Source organism: Rousettus aegyptiacus, unplaced genomic scaffold (genome assembly GCF_014176215.1).
Source record: "Rousettus aegyptiacus isolate mRouAeg1 unplaced genomic scaffold, mRouAeg1.p scaffold_m13_p_16, whole genome shotgun sequence".
NCBI classification, from domain to species: domain Eukaryota; kingdom Metazoa; phylum Chordata; class Mammalia; order Chiroptera; family Pteropodidae; genus Rousettus; species Rousettus aegyptiacus.
In genome coordinates this window covers 19,319,510-19,338,963 of record NW_023416291.1, presented here as the reverse complement: position 1 = coordinate 19,338,963, position 19,454 = coordinate 19,319,510, and the positions used below count along the sequence as shown (strand labels likewise).

At 45.0% G+C, this 19,454-nt stretch overlaps 1 protein-coding gene, 1 long non-coding RNA gene and 1 pseudogene across 14 annotated transcripts in view; 1 reads left to right on the top strand and 2 right to left on the bottom strand.

Moving 5' to 3' along the window:
• TRIM2 (tripartite motif containing 2) overlaps positions 1–19,454 on the bottom strand; it is a 94,877-nt gene that overhangs the window by 57,074 nt on the left and 18,349 nt on the right. For 2 of the 13 annotated variants that reach the window (XM_036233561.1, XM_036233565.1), the window contains exon 2: positions 17,062–18,881. The exons of 6 other annotated variants lie outside the window; for them this stretch is intronic. In XM_036233561.1, the coding sequence (XP_036089454.1) occupies positions 17,062–17,094 (33 nt within the window). In that variant the 5' untranslated portion in view covers positions 17,095–18,881. Of the gene's footprint in view, positions 1–17,061; positions 18,882–19,454 lie in introns of those variants that run through there. 5 more of the 13 variants (XM_036233564.1, XM_036233566.1, XM_036233562.1 and 2 more) reach the window with 5 other exon arrangements.
• On the bottom strand, positions 11,249–17,055 carry LOC118612428. Its single transcript, XR_004954875.1, has 2 exons — positions 16,962–17,055; positions 11,249–13,818 (listed from the first exon to the last, which is right to left on the bottom strand). It is a non-coding gene; the product is annotated as an uncharacterized LOC118612428 (long non-coding RNA).
• On the top strand, positions 16,020–16,138 carry LOC118612621 (annotated as a pseudogene).

Here is a 19,454-nt window from a genome sequence, read left to right as displayed (position 1 = left end):
CAAGAACATTTGTCCCCTTAAAACTGCCGATAGCACTCGCTTTGAGAAACACCAGTCTCTAGGCTCACATGCCAATTGTTCAGCCAAGAACGTTCTCATCACCTCCTTCCCCTGGTCAATGTCTTCAAATCCTTCAGCACTCAGCAAGGACACCACTCACTTTGAGAAGGAGTCTCCAACAACTCCAGCAACCCAGACCTTCCTGCCCGGTCTGCACTGGGTGTCACTCCTGTGTGCTCCATAGCATTCCTTGCTGGAAATTAATTGACTGCTCCATCTTTTATCTCTAAGTCCCCAGCCCCTACTGCAGTGCCTGTCACATGGTAGGTGCCCAATACATAGAGGCAGAATGACAAAAACCCTTCTACAAATGAGTAGACATAACATGATGTCAAGGTAAGTGACTATCTCAGAATTGGAAAGCAGTTGAATCAGAGACCACCAGGGAGACATAATTCTCCATATCTGATTGGTGGTTTATAATTTAGAAAGCACCTTTATAATAAAACCAAAGCAAACTCAGGAACAGAGCCATCACGATTATCATCTTAGTGGAAACTGAGGTTCAGAAAGGTTACATGACCAGCCCACAGTGGAGTCACCATCATGTAGTAGAGGTAAATTAAAGTTCAGGTCTTATGACCAGCGTAGTTCCTCTTTCAGTGTGCCAGTGTGCCCCAAAAAGATGGTCCAAGGCAGAAACAGTTATCAGGCAATTCCGCAGTGGAACAAAGCCAGCTGATTAGAGAGGTGATGTGTTCCAGTGAGAGAGAAATACAATCAACGAAAAGGAGACAACCGGAAATCAGAGCGCAGAAACTCTGCCAGTTGCAATCATTATTTAGTTTTTCTTATCTTTGCTTTCGAAAACCCTTATGAAAATTAATGCCCAATGGTCTTCTGAAACAAGATGATAAGGAACAATTATTTCCAGCCTTTAGTTCAGGCCTGAGCAACTGGATAAGAGATGTTGTTATGCCGGATTTCACGGCACTCCAGGTGCAGCCCCTCAAAACCATGCTCCTTACAGCCAGTCCAGACTCTTTACAGTCAGTCTGGGTGGCTGGTTTGGCTTGAACCCCAAGAGGCTCTTTCTTCTATATTGGCAGTGGCCCTGAGAGGCCCCTGCACACTAGGGGTTAGGAATCATTCTTTAGTGGCTGTGGGGAGCTCCTAGACCAAAGAGGACTGTTCAAAAATAACGGTGATGAAGCAGAAAGAATCTGCCCTTTACGTGTCCTTAAGAAGAGAGAAGGTGGCCTTAACCTGAAAGGGTGATGTGGATAGAAATGGATCAAACTGGAAACCAGCTGACCCAGTCGCAACCCAGGAACTCACGCCAGAACTGGCCTGCCCTTGGGATTATCATTTAATGCTACCCATTTTACAAATAATTACGTGCCAGGTGGTGCATGAGGCACTGGTAATACAAAAATAAATAAGACACAAAAAGACGTCTTAAGATCACTCCTGGAAACAGTTACCTGCTTCCAAGTCACAGTTGTGTTGGTTGGGTCTCAGGTGTCAGGGTAGCCCTTCTCAGACAGGTGGAGTATTTGCAGTAAAAGTGACTCAGCTCGAGCACCCCCAACTCCCTGCCCAGTATCCTCGTACCCCCTCTAGACTTTGTGTTTCCTACAGGTGCCAACCAGGATTGATGACCTAATACAGGTAGGGTCTGCTTAGCACAGAATAGAGCGAGACCATTGTTTCTTTGACGTAGGCCCTATACTTTTCCTAACGACCTCTGAGTTCATTTTACCTTTCTTGTCATGTTGAATCCTACTGAACAGAAAACTAAGATTCATGTCTAATAACCCTATCAAAAAAGAAATTCTGGATGGCCTGGTATCATTTATTCTTATAGACCCCAGGATGCTTTCTTTTCTAGGTGCTTGTAAACCATCCCTCTAATTATCCTCTATAAAATTATGTTCCTTAGCCTACAATTTGTGGGTTGGATCTTTGTACAGGAAAAGTGTTTTTTTTTTTTTCCTATCTCCAGTCTTTAAGAAACTCACCTCTTCCCTTAGATTTCATAAAAATCAGGGTCTATGATTTGGCAATCATAGCTATGTACCTTTTCAAAAACCTGGAATGTCATTTGTTGAAGCCAGAAGACTTAAAATTTATTTAGAGCAACTGAGTTTTCTATTTTTACCTCCTATATGTGTTTCCTAGGGCCGCTGGAACAAAGTACCACAGAGCGGGATGTCTTATAATAACAAATTTATTCTCTCACACTTCTGGAGGCTAGAAGCACAAAAATCAAGGTGTCAGGTGCCCTCTAAAGAACCTAGGGAAAGATGCTTCCTGTCTCTTCCAGTTTCCAGTAGCCCCAGGCATTCTGTGGCTGGTAGGTGCATCTACCTCTGTGGTTACAAGTCCATCTTCTCTGTGCATCTCTACATGCCGCTCCCCTCTCTGTGTCTGTTTTTTCTTCTTTATAAGGACACCTGTCATACTGGACTTGGGTCCACCCTCACAGAGCATGACCTCACCTTAACTAGATTACATCTACAAAGACCCTATGGCCAAATAAAGTCACATTCATAAGTATTAAGGTTTGGGACTTCCACATACCTTGTTGAGGGGCACAATTTAACCCATAACACCTACCGTTGGTAAAAGGTTCACATGAGGTCTGGGCTGATGCAGGCCCATCTGAGAATGACCTGGTTTTCCCACAGCCCTGTTCCCTTGAGTTGAGGTAAGATAAACAGGGAATGTTGTGTCTGCCTCACTTGCGGTGTGCACTAACGGAGCTGTGAGGTAGCTACATAACTAGGACAGCACAAAAGATCGGCAGGTAAAAGGGGCTATGACTTCCGTGTATCAAGGTGACCCAACACCCCTCGGCTCTCATCGCTGGTACATACCCCAAGCAGGTGAGGAGGCAAAGGAAGCTTTGCGAGCCTCCTGATGAGATGAAGGTAGTACATCTCCTGCTTTGTACCCTTTGCCAATACTTACTATCTTATTAGATTAAAGCTTGCTTGTGTCTTGTGAGTCTGATTGGCAGCTTGAGCCCACAACCTCAGCTGTGCTGCTGGCCCACCCTGGTGAGTTCCTTCTCATTAGCCTTCAGAAACCCCTTCTCGGCCTGAAGAGATCCTTTATAGAGAAGACTGAAGCAGAACACCAGGCTTGGCCATCTGCTGATACATCAAACTCCTCAGCAGCTTGCTACCCCTTCCTTACTCTTTACCTGGGTCTGACAGTAACAGAAATAAAAAGCAAAAGCAATCCAACAAAACACTCTTTTGTTTTTGCCACTGTTTGGCCTGGCTAATCCCAAGTTGACTCTATATCTGTCTGTCTGTCAATAAATAAATAAAATGGCAAGGGGGAGGGGGATTTCTAGAAATTAAAAAAAAATAAGAAGAAGAAAAAGAAAAAGAAAGAAAAGCAAAGTTGTCTCTCTCTGTCCTAAGGACGCCTGGAAGATAACCTCCAGTCCTAACTCTGGACTCCTAATTACACTGACGTCCACACTGAGGAGCACATCAGTATCAAGTCGTTTTCCTCTTCACTTTCATGATCACGCTTCTCATTTTGACAGTTAACTTCCAGGCGGTGCCAAGTTCCCGCTTGCCTCGGCGGTTTTACCTTGTTTAATCCATCAACGCAGGGGCTCTAACTACCAGCTTGGGAGTTAGAGTCAGGGATTCTATAAAGCAAATTTCCCTTAGTGACTGTCCAGGCTGAGGCCGAGGCGGATCTGAGCTGGGCGGAGCCGAGGCCTGACTGACAGGCGTGAGCCTGGAGGAGGCTCACGTGGGTGCGATGCTAATAATGCCTTACTAGACGCCGACTTCCTCTCCCCCACATTCCTTCCTTTCCGTCCCATAACATGGATTATTTTTAAACCAATATATAGTTCAGAGAGAACTTCACAAATGTCCATATCTGTTGACCAAATAATCCCAGTTTCAGGACTCTACTCAAAGGTAATAATCACACACACGGGTCAATCTGAGACAGCCCCGGCGCAGGCCAGGCGGAGCCCCGAGGGCATTCACCGCTCCCCACGCTGGGCAGCGGTTTCTAAGGCAACAGGCTCCTCCCCGAGGGAGGGAGCCGAGCTCTCCCGCTAAAGCAAAGCAGGCGCCTCCTCCGTGGAGATGTCCAAGGCTCGGTTTACACAGTTACAGGAAACTTCCCCCTCACCCCCTCTCCGTGGGTTTCCTTTTCTAACTTTATTTCTCACCGGGAAACAGCGTCACTGTAAAATAACCGATTCAAGGGGCGGCGATGAGCGTGCCAAGGGAGGGAAGGGAGAGTCAGGCCTGCGGTGACAGCTGTGAACACAGCCACGGGGATCCGCCCGACCCCTCCAGCAACGTGGGGGCCCCAGCGGCGGCCCTTCCCCGGCTCCTGGAAGCGGGGCGCTCCTGCCCTCCAGCCCTGCGAGGGCTCCGCGTCTGAGCTGAAGTGACCGCAGTGCTAGCGGGTTAAGGTGGGACTTGCCTCTCCCTAAGGTGCCTGAGTTTATGAGGATTTCTAAAGTTCGGTGCTTTAACCTGAGGGCGATACTAAAGTAGGCGTCTTGGCACCTTGGTGAGGAGAGGCAGAGTTTGCCACCCCAAAATATGCCTTTTGGGGATATGGATTATTTTAAGCTGGTTATTTTTAGGAAACAAAAGACTCAGGAAAAACCTTTGACCCTACTCCTAACTACTTGAAAGAACTTAGATCGAGGACCTGCTTCAGAAAAAGAGCTGTCCTCATAGAGAACTACAGTTTAATCGTTAGCCTGTAAAAGAGCGGGAGGGACCTAGCAAGGATCTTTTGTTCAAAGTCTCTGAGTCCTATTGTTAAAGATGGCCCGGCAAACATTTATTTACCAAGCATTTGCTTTTCCATCTCCAGGTGAATTGCCTTCCTCCCGTTTGAAGTCCCAAACCACGCCCCTACCTCCCCCCACCCCCCACACACACCCTTCTCCTTAGCTCAAGATGCTGTATGAGCTTTAAGGGCCTGATTTGTTCACAGATCCCATATTTTTATGGAACCCCTGTATGTATATACATAACAAAATTGGTTATTTTCTCCTGTTAATCTGTCTCGTGTCAATTTGATGATTACACCCTCCAGAAGAATGTAGAAGGGAAAAAGGAAAATTATTTTTCCTCCTCCACAATATCCTTGGTATCTGAGGATAGTGGAAGTTGGCATCGCCTGCAGGAGGCTGCCTCTCCCAGACTTGTAATCTGGAGACAGTACTTCCCTAAGCAGCACACGTGGCACCGTGCCACACTGGTCACTCACATCCCAATGTTACCATCGCACAGCGAATGTCAGCACGAAGCTGTAATTTAGGCACAGGCTCTGGAGACACGACTGTATCTGCTCTATATTCAGGCTGCTCATTGCTTCAGTAAGTGCATTTGTACAATAGTACCTCATAAACGGTCACGACGACTACATGGTACAGTGTGCAGGTGCCTTAGCATCACAGCAAGACTCCAGTTCCTGTGATCAGGAGCCGTGCGGTGCAGCGATAGAAACTATGGGCCTTCGCGCCAGGTCGATCTCGGTTCTGCCACTTATAACTGAGTAATTTAACCTCTCTGTGCCTCGATCTCCTCATCTATATAATGAGGATAATAGCCTACTTTATAAGGTTAATGTGAAAATAAAATGCTTTAGTCTATGAAGAGAACCTATCACAGTGCCTGATATATAGTAAGCAGACAATACATGTATCAGTATAGTAGTAGTACTAGTAGTATTGCCACTATCAGATTTATGAGTTCCTTTAGGAATGACTAATGAGTCACTTTTGTATTCCTAGAGCCTGAATCATGTAAGGATTCAATAAACATTTATTTTTTGGATGAATGAATAGACCAATAGTACACCACTCCCCATTCTTTTATTAATGCCAAATAAAATAAATAAATGAGAGTGGACAGAATCATGCAAAATCAGAAGGGATAATCCATCCACATACTTCCATCAGACTCGCCTGGACACAGCCTCCCTTGGCCTTCTCACCCTCTGGCTGGTGTCTCCCAGCTGACTCTGACAGCTGAGTAAGAGGCTGGAGAGCTACTTTGTTGCTCTTGGTCCCAAACCAGCCTAAGGAGGGAAGAGGGTCTCTGCTCAAGCCAGCCAAGGCCTGGTGCTCTGTGCTGGTCAGTGTCTTGCCTTTAGAGTCAGTGGCCTTCTTAAAAAGATAAGAAGACAAATGATTCCTTTTGGCAGCTTTTCAGAGTCAAAGTTTCACCCTTCGATGAAAGTTATCGACTCTGGACATGAGAATGGAAGGCCTCGTTTTCACACTCTCCTCTGAATGGACGTGCTCCAGAGCAAATACTGACTGGCTTAGCTCTCCCCCTCAAGGGCTGGCAATGTGTCCAGGCTGCGTGCCAGGAAGCCACTGTGCCACCAGAGGTGAGTGCAGCAGGGGCAGGAGAATAGGTGTAGCTGGGTCACGGCAGAGCAGGTATGCACACCAGTCGGGCTGGGCCTGCCAGGCCCAAGGTGCCCTGCCCATGCCCGTGAGACCTGGTACAGGGAAAGCCACCTTGGTCACAGGTGGAGCCATCTATGGCCTGGGGCCAACGTGGGGAACCTCTGGCTCTTCCTTGATAATGTGTTTCCTCTTCCTGTCTCCCTTCCTCCCATGTTCTCCTGCTCTCTCCCTACTCTCCACCTCCCTTCCTTGAATCAACAAGCTTTTACTTTAGCTTCCATCATGTGCTGGGTGCCGCGCTGGGGTCCACATTCGGTCACATCCTTAAGGAACTCATGCACTCTCATGAGAGAGACAAACACAAAACCTCAGTTAAATAACATATTAAACTAAAAAAAAAAATAAAAGTAAATTCCGACTCAAATAAACAATTTCTATCTGTGGCCTCCAACTCAGCCCCGGCAAGGACACTCGTGGGAGTCGCTCCCGCCCCCTGGGATGGCATCCTGTGGTGAAGGACATTCAGACCCTGGAATCACACACATGTGTGTGCAAACCCCAGCTCTGACACTGACGAGGTGTCGACCTCTCCAACCCTCCTTTTCCTCACTGTAAAATGACGATAAGAGAGTTACACCTCCCAGGACTGTTACGAGAGTTAAATAAGGTACTGCCTGAGAGATGCTCACGCAGGGCCTGGCACACGCTGACACTCGGAGATGCGGTCGTTTTAATTACTCAAGACTAGGGGTCAGCAACTTTTTCCGTAAAGGGCCCGACAGTAAATATTTTAGACTTTGCGGGCCACGCAGTATCTGTCACAACCACTCAGCTCCTTTGTCGGCCTGTGAAAGCCTTAGACGCTACGCAATGAAGGAGTACAGCTGTGGTCCAACAAAACTGCATTCGTAAACACCGAAATGTGAAATGTGATATAAAATTTCACAGGTCACAGAGTATTATGATTTTTTCCTCCAAGCATTTAAGAATGTAAAACAATGCTTAGCTCACAGGCTGGACAGAAACAGGCCGCGGGGCTGGATTGGGCCCCCAGTCAGCGGTTTGCCTCCACCCCCCCCCCCCCCCAGCAAGATGAACAAAATGGCCGGCACTTCCTTTCGTGGATTTTGCTTCGGGGGAAAATCTACTTGGTGGGTCCATGATACCCTAATTCGGTGTCTAAATATTAAGGTACCCGCCTTATTAACTTTAGCAAGGTTACAAAAACCAAGCCAAGGACAGCAAATATCTCATGATACCTACAATTTATCTGAGGAAGCAAGCAATGCCTACAATAAACAGAGATGGAAAAGACAATCAGTTCCGTGGATGCGCCACCTCCCTGTGTTTTGTAGACAAAAGGGAGCTGTTGCCATCGGTACAAGGATTGACTACGTGTACTTCACTTCTCAGTACTGTGCACAGAGAAATACAGCTGTAAGAAACATCACAGAGGGCCCCAGCATCCCCAAATTTTACACACAGAGGCTGAGAAAAGACAGAATGTATGGTAAGGGAGAAAGGCCCAGGACAATGAGAAAGGGCAGGAGAAACCTGCCAGCAAACAGGCCACGTCCCGCCACTGTGGAAACTAGATCGCAAATGACTTCATTATATACCAGTAAGATTTCCCAGGAAATGGCGTGTGCTTCCGAATTTCCTTCTTTCCTTGTCTCCTTCCCTACCTCCTCAAGCATCGGTGGATGAAGGTAGGACTTTGTGCTTTACTTTCCACTGTAATCCAGGAAGTTTTACTTTCTAGACTAGTTCATATCAAATTCCTCGCAGACCGTTCTTCCTCTAATGAAATAAAAAGACCATATTCCTGGCACAGTGCAATTAATAATTAAACTTGTTTCCCTTGACTCAAAGGGAATGTGAGAGCTCTCTTATAAAGCCATTCCAGAAATCAAATCTGCTCTCAGACATCTGTTGAAAGCAATGTGTTATCCATGTCTTGCTGTCATTACTAGATAAAGAACCTGCTCATCCAGCCGGACTGAAATGCTGAGCACTCCTCAAGGTCGAATGTCACAGTAACGCCCTCTAACTTGGTGGGGACTCTCCTCTGGGAAGAACTTGGTCCAGGCACAGATGTGTATACATAGTTTGAGCCGTAGATAACCTGCTGGCTCCCTTAGGAATTGCCTCTTTGTTTTAACTGCTCTCTGATGAAGAAAGCAAGCAAGACTTCTTTAGCGAGGAAAAAGTGAGGAACTGGCATCAGGTGAGGCGCGCCCGCCAGGATGTCCCCAACTGCACCCAGTGTTCCTTCCTACCCATCAGGAAGCAAGTCAGAGCCCAAAGAACCTGGCATTTTCCTTCATCCTTCCCCCGCCATGTGGTGAGGCCTTGGGACTCGGTTCCAGGATAAGAGCCGCCCCTCCATAAGCGGATCTCCAGTCTCAGACTGGGTGAAGGGCATAAACTCCATCACTTCCCAGTCCCACAGGGGGCTCAATGCACTCCCCCAACCCTAGGGGACTCCTGACCCACTCCCCTCCTTGCCCTGAATACTCTCTAAAGAACTGGTTCTGGTTTTGGTGGCCCTGCCGACATGCTTATCACTCATTGTCGATGGGTCCCTGAGGCTTCTCTAAGAACACCTAGAGCCCTGTGGCCATATCCAGTCTGATCACAATCATATAGACATAGAAACGGATCTGGGCCATGATGTGATTCCTTCCACTCCATACAACTAGCCAGTAGCGAAGGCCGAGGCAGGACTCAGGCCGGAGCTTTCACGCCTCTCTCCATGTGCCCCACTGCCCTCTCCTCACGAGCTGGAAGTCTGTGCAGGATGCCCGGTTCCGTGATGATGATGGTACTTCTGTGGAGCCTGGTCCACAACAGAAACGACTGGAAATACAGCAAGCACGGGTCTTGCTAAGTGAGAATAAAACACTGTATCGAGAAATAACAAACTGCTCTCATAGCACAGCTGGTCTGCTTAAAGAGTCAACAGCACAGAGTTTATGAACAAACACTTCAGTCAAAGAGCAGGAGTTCCCGAGATAACCCAGATACAGGAAGCCCGCCTCAAAGGATGGGGACATGAAAAGGTTAAAACTTTAGCCATCCACATGGCCAAGGGCAGGGAAAAAATAAACCATGACATCCTGTTAGAGGGGGATTCACAGAGAAGGCGGACTCCTGGGAATAGGGGAAAAAAACATAGGACTTACTGGATGAAGCTAAATACTGTACCAACTTTGCATAGTAAAGAAGCTGCATATCTTCAGAATTGACCTTGACAATAAAAATCTGACACAAAAATAAACACAGAAGAGTGGAAGTTAGATCAGCAGTTGCACAGACCTTTAAATTAGTGAAATTTGACAGCAGGGTGAAGTGATAAAAGCACACGGATTTACTCCAAAGACCCGTGTTGCTGGCGTGGACAGCTGGGTTGTCCGGGCCTCTCTCTTTCATGCTCCCTGATGGGCCTCAGTGGAACTGATGTTCTCTTTTTAAAAAGCTATCAACACATGTCTGCCCCCTAAAGTGGAAGAACCAGTCTTAGTTTAGACTTGCCCGAAAAGCTTATTCATTATAAAAACAGGTTTTGTTTCTGTTTTTCTACTTGCGCCACCGGCCAGGGCTCTCCTAGCAGCGTTCTGGGACCTTCCCCCAGCCTCCCTGTGGCCTCTGGCTTCTGCTCTTCCCTCTGTCATTTATTCCGTCTTTGCTGTTGCTAGCTTTTCAAGAATCAGTCAATGTATTACCCAAAGTCCAAATTCTGAGACCTAAGTCCAGAGAAAGAGGCGCCCTCTCCTTAGTAACGGGCGACAGACATCGCTGGGTCTTCATGAAGGAGAGGTGAGCTCCTTCCTGTCCATGGGTCCCGCTGCTCCCAGCCCCCCGCTACAAGGCCACTTCTGCCCCCTTAGGTCTCTGCCGAATGCTGCCGCCTCCTGAGGCCTTCCCTTGCCCTCCCATTATAAGTGGGTTTCCCCTCTTTGTGATATAGCACTCAAGCCTCTTTGAATCCTTCATGACAATTGTCACAGTTTGTAATGACATACCTACGTGCTTGCTTAGTCAGAACTGCCTCCCTCGCCAAACTTTAAACTTCATGGGGACAGGGTCACACTCCAATGATGACACGTGCAATCTTGACACATGGCTTCCAATAGCGTGTAATGTAGAACGACCGAGTGTCAAGCCTGTCTGGGCATGGCCGGGGGCTGTCGGACAAGCTCCTCTGTAGAACCGCGTCCCCTTGGCCAGGTTCTCATGTAAAACGCCTTCAAAAATACTTGCTACAAGTGAACCTCTGCTGGAGATACTTTTGAACTATGTTTGTAGAAGGGGTCTGTTAGGAAACGGTACAAGCACGATTATAAGGACAGGGTAACCTGCTTGCGAGTTACATGTACTCTGCAGGAAAAGCTTTTCGCATTACTAACTGGGAATGTTTTCATCCAGTCATTAGAGTATGCTTCAGAACACATTTACAGGGTTACCGATACGTGTAAATACTGGGAGCAACCGTAAAAAACAGCCTGTTAGATATTCTGGGACTCATTTGCTTTTTCACGTATTCTGAATAAGTTCTTACGATATGTGGAGTCCTAGAAGCAGAGGAAGGAACCCGGTGCTGATGAGAGAAGCAACATGGGCAAGAGAAGAGAAGAAATCTACTCCTGGACTCAGTCTTCTCGCAGTGGGTGAAGATTATTTGATATTCTGTTTTCTTCTTTTAAGAGGAGAATACTTACTACTTATACAAACATGTGGTTTTGAAAGAGCAGTCCAAACTACAAAATAAAACATCGTCCTTCCACAAGAGAGCCAAAAACAGATTGGAAAGAAAACACTACCAAATAAGATGTTGCATCTCATTATTTTATATTGCTTGGCCTTAAGCATTTGCAGGCTTATTAAAGGAAAACATTTTCAAAAATAGCCTAGCAATCCTTATGCACGGTTTCACAGTAAACATCTTTTGTTTGTATGCTAAACGAGGAATTAAGGATATAGTATTCAGCTTGTATTTAGTGATCTTATCTACCACTGCAGAAAGTTCAGATGCTGCGGACACTTTATGCCACTCTAAAATTCTGCTTCTTATGGAGACAAAGATGAACGAGAGAGATATTACTTGATAGAAGTTGTGCTGTCTGTCGAAGAGACAAAAAGAGAGAGTGTGAGATGCAGTCCACTTCTTTGCAACGTTCACTTGGCGATTGCATTCTTTGACGATTACAAACAGAGGACAGCTAACTTTTTCTCATGATCGGAAAGGAATAAAAAGAGCTTAAGAAAACAGAAAGCATATCCTTTTGTGGGAGGACACAATTCATTCCATAACAGGAGCTTTGAAAGAGTCTGGAGTTCAGTAAGGGGGGGAAAGGTGTTTTAGGACAGATGGACTGACAACAGAATACAGAACACGCTGGAGAGGAGGGAGGGAGGGTCAGCTGGCAGTGAAGGACATGGGAAGCATGGGTAAAATCTACAGACTTTTCAAAGGAAGGGTTGAAAAGACAGAAGTCTAGAACACGACAGTTTGAAGAGCATCTCTACCTCCTTTGCGCCTGATTGCTGACTACAGGGATGACGTAGAAGGCTGAGTGGCTGGCATCTTCAGGGTGTCTGGCCTGAGAGAAGGACCAGTGGGGAGGGAGGTCACCTATACCAGTGAGAGCAGCTGGCAAAAGCAGCTGCACGTGCTGAATCCGAGGTGGTGACGGTCAAGTGGAGATGTCTACTGAGTTACGGAAAACCTGAGCCAGCTGTCCTCCCTCTAGACAGAGATTTGGGAGTTGAACACATTGAAGTAGTCCTTTAATCCACAAGAGCAGGTGAGAGCTCCGAGGGAGCGAATGTAGTAGGAAATGAGCAGTAGGCTTGATATTTTAGCAAATTCCAGAAATTAAACAATTGCTAGCGAGTCGAAGCAGCATTTGAAGAGACAGAGGAGAAACAGCCAAATTCTCTACCTCCACGTGGAAGAAAAAGAGAGTTTTGAGTACAAGTTTTAGTGCCAGAAATCATGGGAAGGAGGGAGGAGAACGGGAAGAGAATTGGCTGCGGGGAAAAACGAGACTTTGGTTTTCAATATGAAGACAGTGGGAAGAGAAAGTGTCAGGGGAAGAATTGAGGATGATAACACAGGATAACAGGATTAAGAAAAGGGTCTGGGGTGGGGATTTTATTTTAAAGTCATGGTTTTTAAGATACAGTTTACATATAATAAGATTCGCTCTACTGTTCAGTTCTATGAATTTTTTAAAACACATACAGTCTCGTAACCATCATCACTGTCAAGATAGAGAACAGTAACCTCACAACATTCCTTCTGCTGAGGGGCTTTTTGCAAGAAAACCCAGGTGTATTTGAAGTCAGAAGGAAGGGAAGCCATACGAATGGAGAAAATGATGGCGCTAAAGAGGAAAAGAAGGGTTAATGAGAGAATGGGACCTGGAGGGGGCGGAGACACAGACAGCCACTCAGAAGGGGCTAAGACTAGTTAGTGAAAAGGAACATTTGTCCCGTCCTAGGACGCGGAAGGCAGGATGGATACATTCAGAGTCTATATTTTGGGAGCAGATTCCTAAAGTCCTGCCAGCGGACCCATTTCCTGCTGAGCAAGATGTTCAATGTCATATTCCATAACTTCCACCTTGGTGTATTGTTTCCTATTGCAATTACTGTCTGTAGGAATTATATCAAAGTGAAATACAGGCAAAGGGCTGGTTTTCTTTCGGCCGCGCGCCAAAATTCTGCTGCCATGTAATCCTGTAGCGATTTTAGAACAACAACTTCAAAATTCTACAAAGTAAAGTGCATCTGCATCTTTTTCTGTACCATCCAGTGGAAAAACTTGGCAGCAAAAATGGCTTCGATCCTCATAAATGCACGCGACAGCCATAAATGACTCACTGCTGAAGAGCTGGCTTCCACAGACATGCCCTCAGGGCATGATTTGGCAGAAGAGATTCACTTCTCATCATGTTATATTTTTGACTTAAAATCACCCTAAAGTGAAGTTCCCTCCTGATGCCTATGTTGTCACTTCCATCTCTCCTCATCTTTGCAGTCCCACGGCTGTCAGCCGATTTGGGTGTGTGAGGCGGGAGGGTGTCGAACCGCAATTCTAAAACTGAGTTTCGAGAGTGGGCTGGGTATCAAGTTGTGGGTTGCAGCCAGCCTATTTAAACAACGAAACAGAACAGAAAACAGCAAAGCACTAAGCGTGATCTCATGCAACTTTCATTGCCTTGTAACATATATGTCCATAATGGATCGCAACGTAAAATATGCGTTTACTGTGGATCACAGTCAGTCACGTTTGGGAAATTTGAGTGCAGAAGTTTATGGTTCTTTTACTGAGAGTGTGATCGTAGGCGGGTCACTACTGAATGTCCTTGTGACTTAGTTAGATCCATAGTCTGTAAAATGGGGAAAATAACAGTATCTATTATATATGGTTGTTGAAAAGATTAAAGAGAAAATGCATGGAGAGCATTACGGACTGTGTCTGCTTAACTGTCAACGCTTATTATTATATTTTCTTACCCTGCCCCAATTTTTGTTTCCTGCCCAGACCTTTCTTCTGAGCCCTGAACTGTGAACCTAACAGCCTGCTTGACATCTCCACGGGGTTGTTCCATCATCTTCAACTCAGCATACCCAAACTTTAACTCACTTCACCACGACCGTCTCTCTCGGTCCTCACCCTCCCACCGCCTCTTCAGGTCCCCAAGCGCACAGACCCCTCTGCTGCTGCTCCTGAATTCACTCTTCTGGGAGAGGCCCCAGGACCTCAGAATATTTGGAAATAGGTCTTCACAGAGGTAATCGAACAAAATGAGGCCATTAGGGCGGACCCTAATGCGGTACGACCGGTGTCCTTATTTAAAAAAAAGGGGAAATTTGGACACAGAAACACGCATAGAAGAAAAACGATGTGAAGAGGCAGAGAAAATACCATCTATAAGCCAAAGAATACCTGAGGCCACCAGAAGCTAAAAGAGGGGCATAGAACAGATCCTCCCTCAGCCCTCAGAAGGAACCAGCGCTGCCCACACTTTACTGCACCTCAACATCAGTCCATGTTTCTATATCTGGCACTAAAGATTCTCTTTGATGTGGCCATTCTCCCTACTGAATCCTAACTCCAACAACTTCCCTACCTAGACCTTCTGGTCAGCCCTCCTCCTTTCAAATGGGTTTTCCTGCTAATCTCCATCTGGAAGATGGCTCCCCTTCTACACCTGAGATGTTCCCGACAGGCTCTTATGCCCTACCCACTTCTCTCTTCCATCTAAATCTTTTACATTCCTTAAGCTCTAACTTTAGTCTCTCTTCCTCAATTAAACTATCCCTGATCTTTTTGGCCCATGGTTTTCTCTCTTCTCTGAACCATAACTGTACTTATCATCTGTATCATACAAGTTGCCACTTGATTATATCTTGTTAACATAGTTCCCTAATGTTTTTTTATGTGATATTCTTGGGTCTACGGTTAAATTTTAAGTGACACATCTCTATTGGAAACCATTTTTCCAAATACCTTCTTGGATTTGTTTTCTCAATAAAACATCCTCTCATCTAGAGTTTCTCACAATTCCAATATTTTGACATGTCATCCAATCAAGTGTCACTGAGCATCCGGTTTAGTGCGAATAATGTCCCAGGTGTGAGTCCTAACTCCTCCTTTACTGGGAAAGTCACTGGTCTTCTTGGAGGCTTGGTTTCCTCACCTCTAAAATATTACCTCTCAGAGTAGTTGTAAAGATAAAACGGAATGAGAAAGTGATATTTTTTAGGTAAAGATTTGCTCAAATATGAGATTAAATCATTATTATCATATCAGTGCCAAGTTAACTTAGTTAGCTGCCATGCTGGTGAAATTAAGGGCTTGAATCAAGTGACCTGGTTCTTCAAGATTCATGCCACAGGGATGGATAAATTTCATGACTAATAACGAGTAAGAGAAAGGATGAGGAAAACCGCACAGCACATCCTGGTGGGTCATCAGGGTTATCTTCATAAATAAAAAATAGAGAGCATACAGTCATCTCAATCTATCTTCAAGCACGCAGCATCCCAGGCTCTCGGGAGAAACGACTGACAGTCTCTGGCATAATCTCGTGCAAGTAATCCATAAGGTAACGCATTATGCCTAAATCGAGGGTTCGATGTTTTGTTTCTTAATTTAATTCTACTGGTTTTAAGACTGAAAATTAACCAGGAATTGATACACATGCCCGTAATACAAAAAGCAAGTCAACCTCTGTCAATTTAGAATCTCGATATGCTTCGTCCATTGAGCATATTATATTAAGGAAGAGCCAGACCCTCACTCATATTCCCAATGAAGACGAGTTCTAGGAGTAGACAGAGTCAAAATTCGCATCTCCAAACCACCAAACTTTCCCTACAAAACCAGCCACGTGAATTTAGACTTATTTTTTTTTAATTTAAATGTTTCTATTTTAAAGGGTTAAATTAATTTTTTTTCTTATACTTCAACTTTGGTACTTGTTCCACGAACTTTATACCCTGACCGATGATTTTGAGTGAATCAAGTGATCATTTTCAAGTTGTGGAAGCCAAACAATGAATGCATATTAAGAGTATAGGTATGGTCTACAACCACGCCTCCCTGAACAAGCCCAATCCTGTCTGATCTCAGAAGCTAAGCAGGGTTGGGCCTGGTTAGTACTTGGATGGGAGACCACCTAGGAAGACCAGGTGCTGTAGGTGTAAAAAATAAAAAAATAAGGGATCATAAGCTGACAAGGTCCTTGCAATCTGTGAGGTCAACCAAGGGTTGCCTCGCCTAAAAGAAAAAAATTTTTTAAAAAGCATATAAGCATGGTGGCAGCCATTATACGTAAAATTCAGAAAGCTGGGCCCTGGGTCTCTAGGGACTAGAAAATAAATCTAGGACACAAGGAGGTCTGAGTGTCTCCACTGGGAATGACTCCGTCCCTTTTGTCTGCTGGTGAACTTCGGCCTCGCTTTGACCGCCGATCAACAGATACTAGCTGAAGGGCTGAATAACAAGTATTGAAGATGAAACTACTTGTATAGAGACCAGGCAGCACTTCAGTGAATGCGTTTGTCCAAGGGACTTGATAAAGAGGAAATCGTTTAGGGGGGAAAAAAATCTAGAGAAAGAAATCTATTCAGTTCTATGTAGATTTAGTTTTAGCATGGAGCATCCTGTGTGGAAGAAGCCCCAAACATGCCAAGAATATTTTGTACCGCATAACAAATGAAAACCAGCTCCCATGCAGATGGAATTCAGAATATCATAACCCAACAAATCTGTCTTCCTCCCATTACAGAAACGGCTTTAACTATTCAAAGCAAATTCTTAATTATTTCCCATTCTTGATATGTAAAGGCTTTTTAGAAAGTAGTATGGATTTGATCTATAATAGATGCTTATTAAAGATTCGGAAACTTCATTTAAGCAAAGCAATTTATATGGACTACAAGTAAAATCCTTGTAGAGGAAATCCCTCAGAAATCTAATCTGTTTTCTTTTAATGAAATTGTGTTAAAAATGAATAAAACACACCTTCTTCTGTGGAGCCCATAGCCAAAGCAGAGAAATTTGAGTAAACGTCACAGCAGAAAGGAGCACTTTGTGCAGGGGGCCCCACGCCCTTCACTCCTACCTCTTCCCTGTTCAGCCTCTTAGATCTTTTCATGGTGGTTTGGTAGCTTTGAGTGGGCTTTAGCCTTCAGGTATCAATTACTCTGTAGGTTAGGTTTCTCGATGCAGATGTTGGGGGAGGAAGGGGATGAAGGACCCTCGAAGGGTAATTGTTCTTTGATGGCTGAAAATATGGAAAAACAAAATATGGAAAAACAAAAAAGGTGGCAGTAAGTCTGTGCTCGTCCTTCCTCTGCACAACGGCACCCGTCACATCGCTCCACTGTACGACAGGACCGCGCGACTTCCATGTCACCTGGCGCAAAAGACAGCATTTGCCATTCGAGGCTCACTTGTTGTAGAGGGTGTGACACAACCGATTGGCAAAGCAGCGCTTCTCTAAAATGCAAACAGCTTTGTCAGAAAGAATTCTTTTTAATCTGGAGAAATCTGGAGGCCACATTCTATAAGAATTTGTTAAGCCCGAGTTTTAGGGTGGCTTCATTATTGGCTGAGATTTCAAAGAGAAAGACATCTAGTCTTTGCCATTTGTATTCTGCAGCAATCAAGAAGCAAACACCCAGCCAATCTGAGTACCTCTGTATCCATTTTCCTTGGGTGACTTCTGATTGGCCATGCTAAATAAGGGGGAATTCACAATGTGCTTACATTTCATAAGAGGTTCACTTTTATGACCTCCTTTGACGAAAATGGCAATTATTTTGCTTTTCATAAGCAGAATCCAATGCACGGGACTAGTGCAGGAACCCCTGGACGTGTGCGAGGAGTCAGCTGCCCCAGATCATCAAGGAGACAATCACTCCCCAAAACCAAGGAGATTGCTAACAGTGAGACCGCTGGTGCTGCTGCTAAGGCAAAGCGAACCGTTAATCTTGAATTACAAGAATTTGAATTGTCAGAATTTACCCCAGGCTTCCCTTCTTTGGAGTATCCTGCAAGTTCACGCCCTTTCTCTTCCTGCTCCTATACTTCTGGTTCACTATTTAAATTCACAGCAGAATCATAACTAAGGCAGGCTGCCCAGCTGAAAAGGCTGCCAGGGACCCTCCCATAGTGTCCAGTAGTCAGGAAATAAGGAGACGCAAATCTTGTTCAATGTAGCTAATACCTTTTAATCCTTAAGCAAATGACCCAAAACTCATTTTTTGGGAGGTTTTATAATATAGCTTTGACACCATTGTCAAATGTGCAACACTAATTTAAATAAATTGCATGTGGTCAGCAAAAGGGACAGTTCTTTGTTTAGTCTGAGAGGCTATATTCATGATTAAGGAGACTTGATCTCATCCTCTTAATTAAGGTGAAGCTCAAGGCTATCTATCATTTTACCCCTCCAGCAATGCCCCCATTATGGGTCATTTTGGTGCTAGCCCAGTCGCTGCTGATGGCTCGGTGGCTGGGAAAGGAACATTATAGGAATAAAGCCAATCACCGAATAGGAGTCTTAGTGTTGGGTGGCAAGTGTCACTCCACTTGTGTCATGTTGAAAGAGCCAAGAACACACCTTTCGCTGCCCAAGGAAGCAAATCTCAGGTCAAGGAACCACCTCGGTTCCATCCAGAAGTGGTTGTAGCAGGACTAAGGTAGAAGGTTCTGCCACAGCCCTTTCAGCTGGTTTCCCGGGTGATGAAATCAATCAACAGTTTGCTAACGTCTGAAGGTTTCACCAAGGCTTGAAAATCCCTTCAAGGTTTATGCTCTGCCTTTTATACTATTGCACTTTTCAGATCACGAAGCAGGGAGGTTGAAATATAATATTTGTTAAATAAGTCCTATTGGTTGACAGGCTGGGCTTCAAAAAACATCTTTCTTTTCTTCTACCTGATTGGACAGAACAAATTAAACACAGTGAGTCTATTTAATCTTTCATATTTTGGGTCATATGTCAGCTATCTCTTTTAAGGAGTCTTAAACCGAGAGACTCTCCATTTTGTTTGCCTCCTGGTCCTCAAAATCATCATCCCTGAAAGTCAGCAATGAGAGTTCTGTAATGCTAGTCTTGATCTTAAAGGGAGGATAAGCAGGTCAGCAAGACTTTATGCCTCTCTTGATATTTTGGTTTAAATCAATGACTACATTTCAACTAAAAAAGATATCCTTCGACAGCAGGCACTCTGAATTTTGAAACCTGAGAAACATTTTACAATAAGGAGATGGGATTTAAAAGGCTAATCACCTCCCAGAACTCCAATTGCCTCCAGTATATTTCTACAAATTGCTCCTGTTCCAAAAGCCTGCACTTCTTATGTTGATTCATTTCACTGCAGTTAAGGCAGAAGCGAACCTGTACCCAGAGCTTCTATTCCAGCACTTTTAAACTGTCATAAGTCAATAAAGATGTTGACAGATACAGTGTTTTTGTCCTACTCAAGGACAAATCCTCAGCTTCCTGGC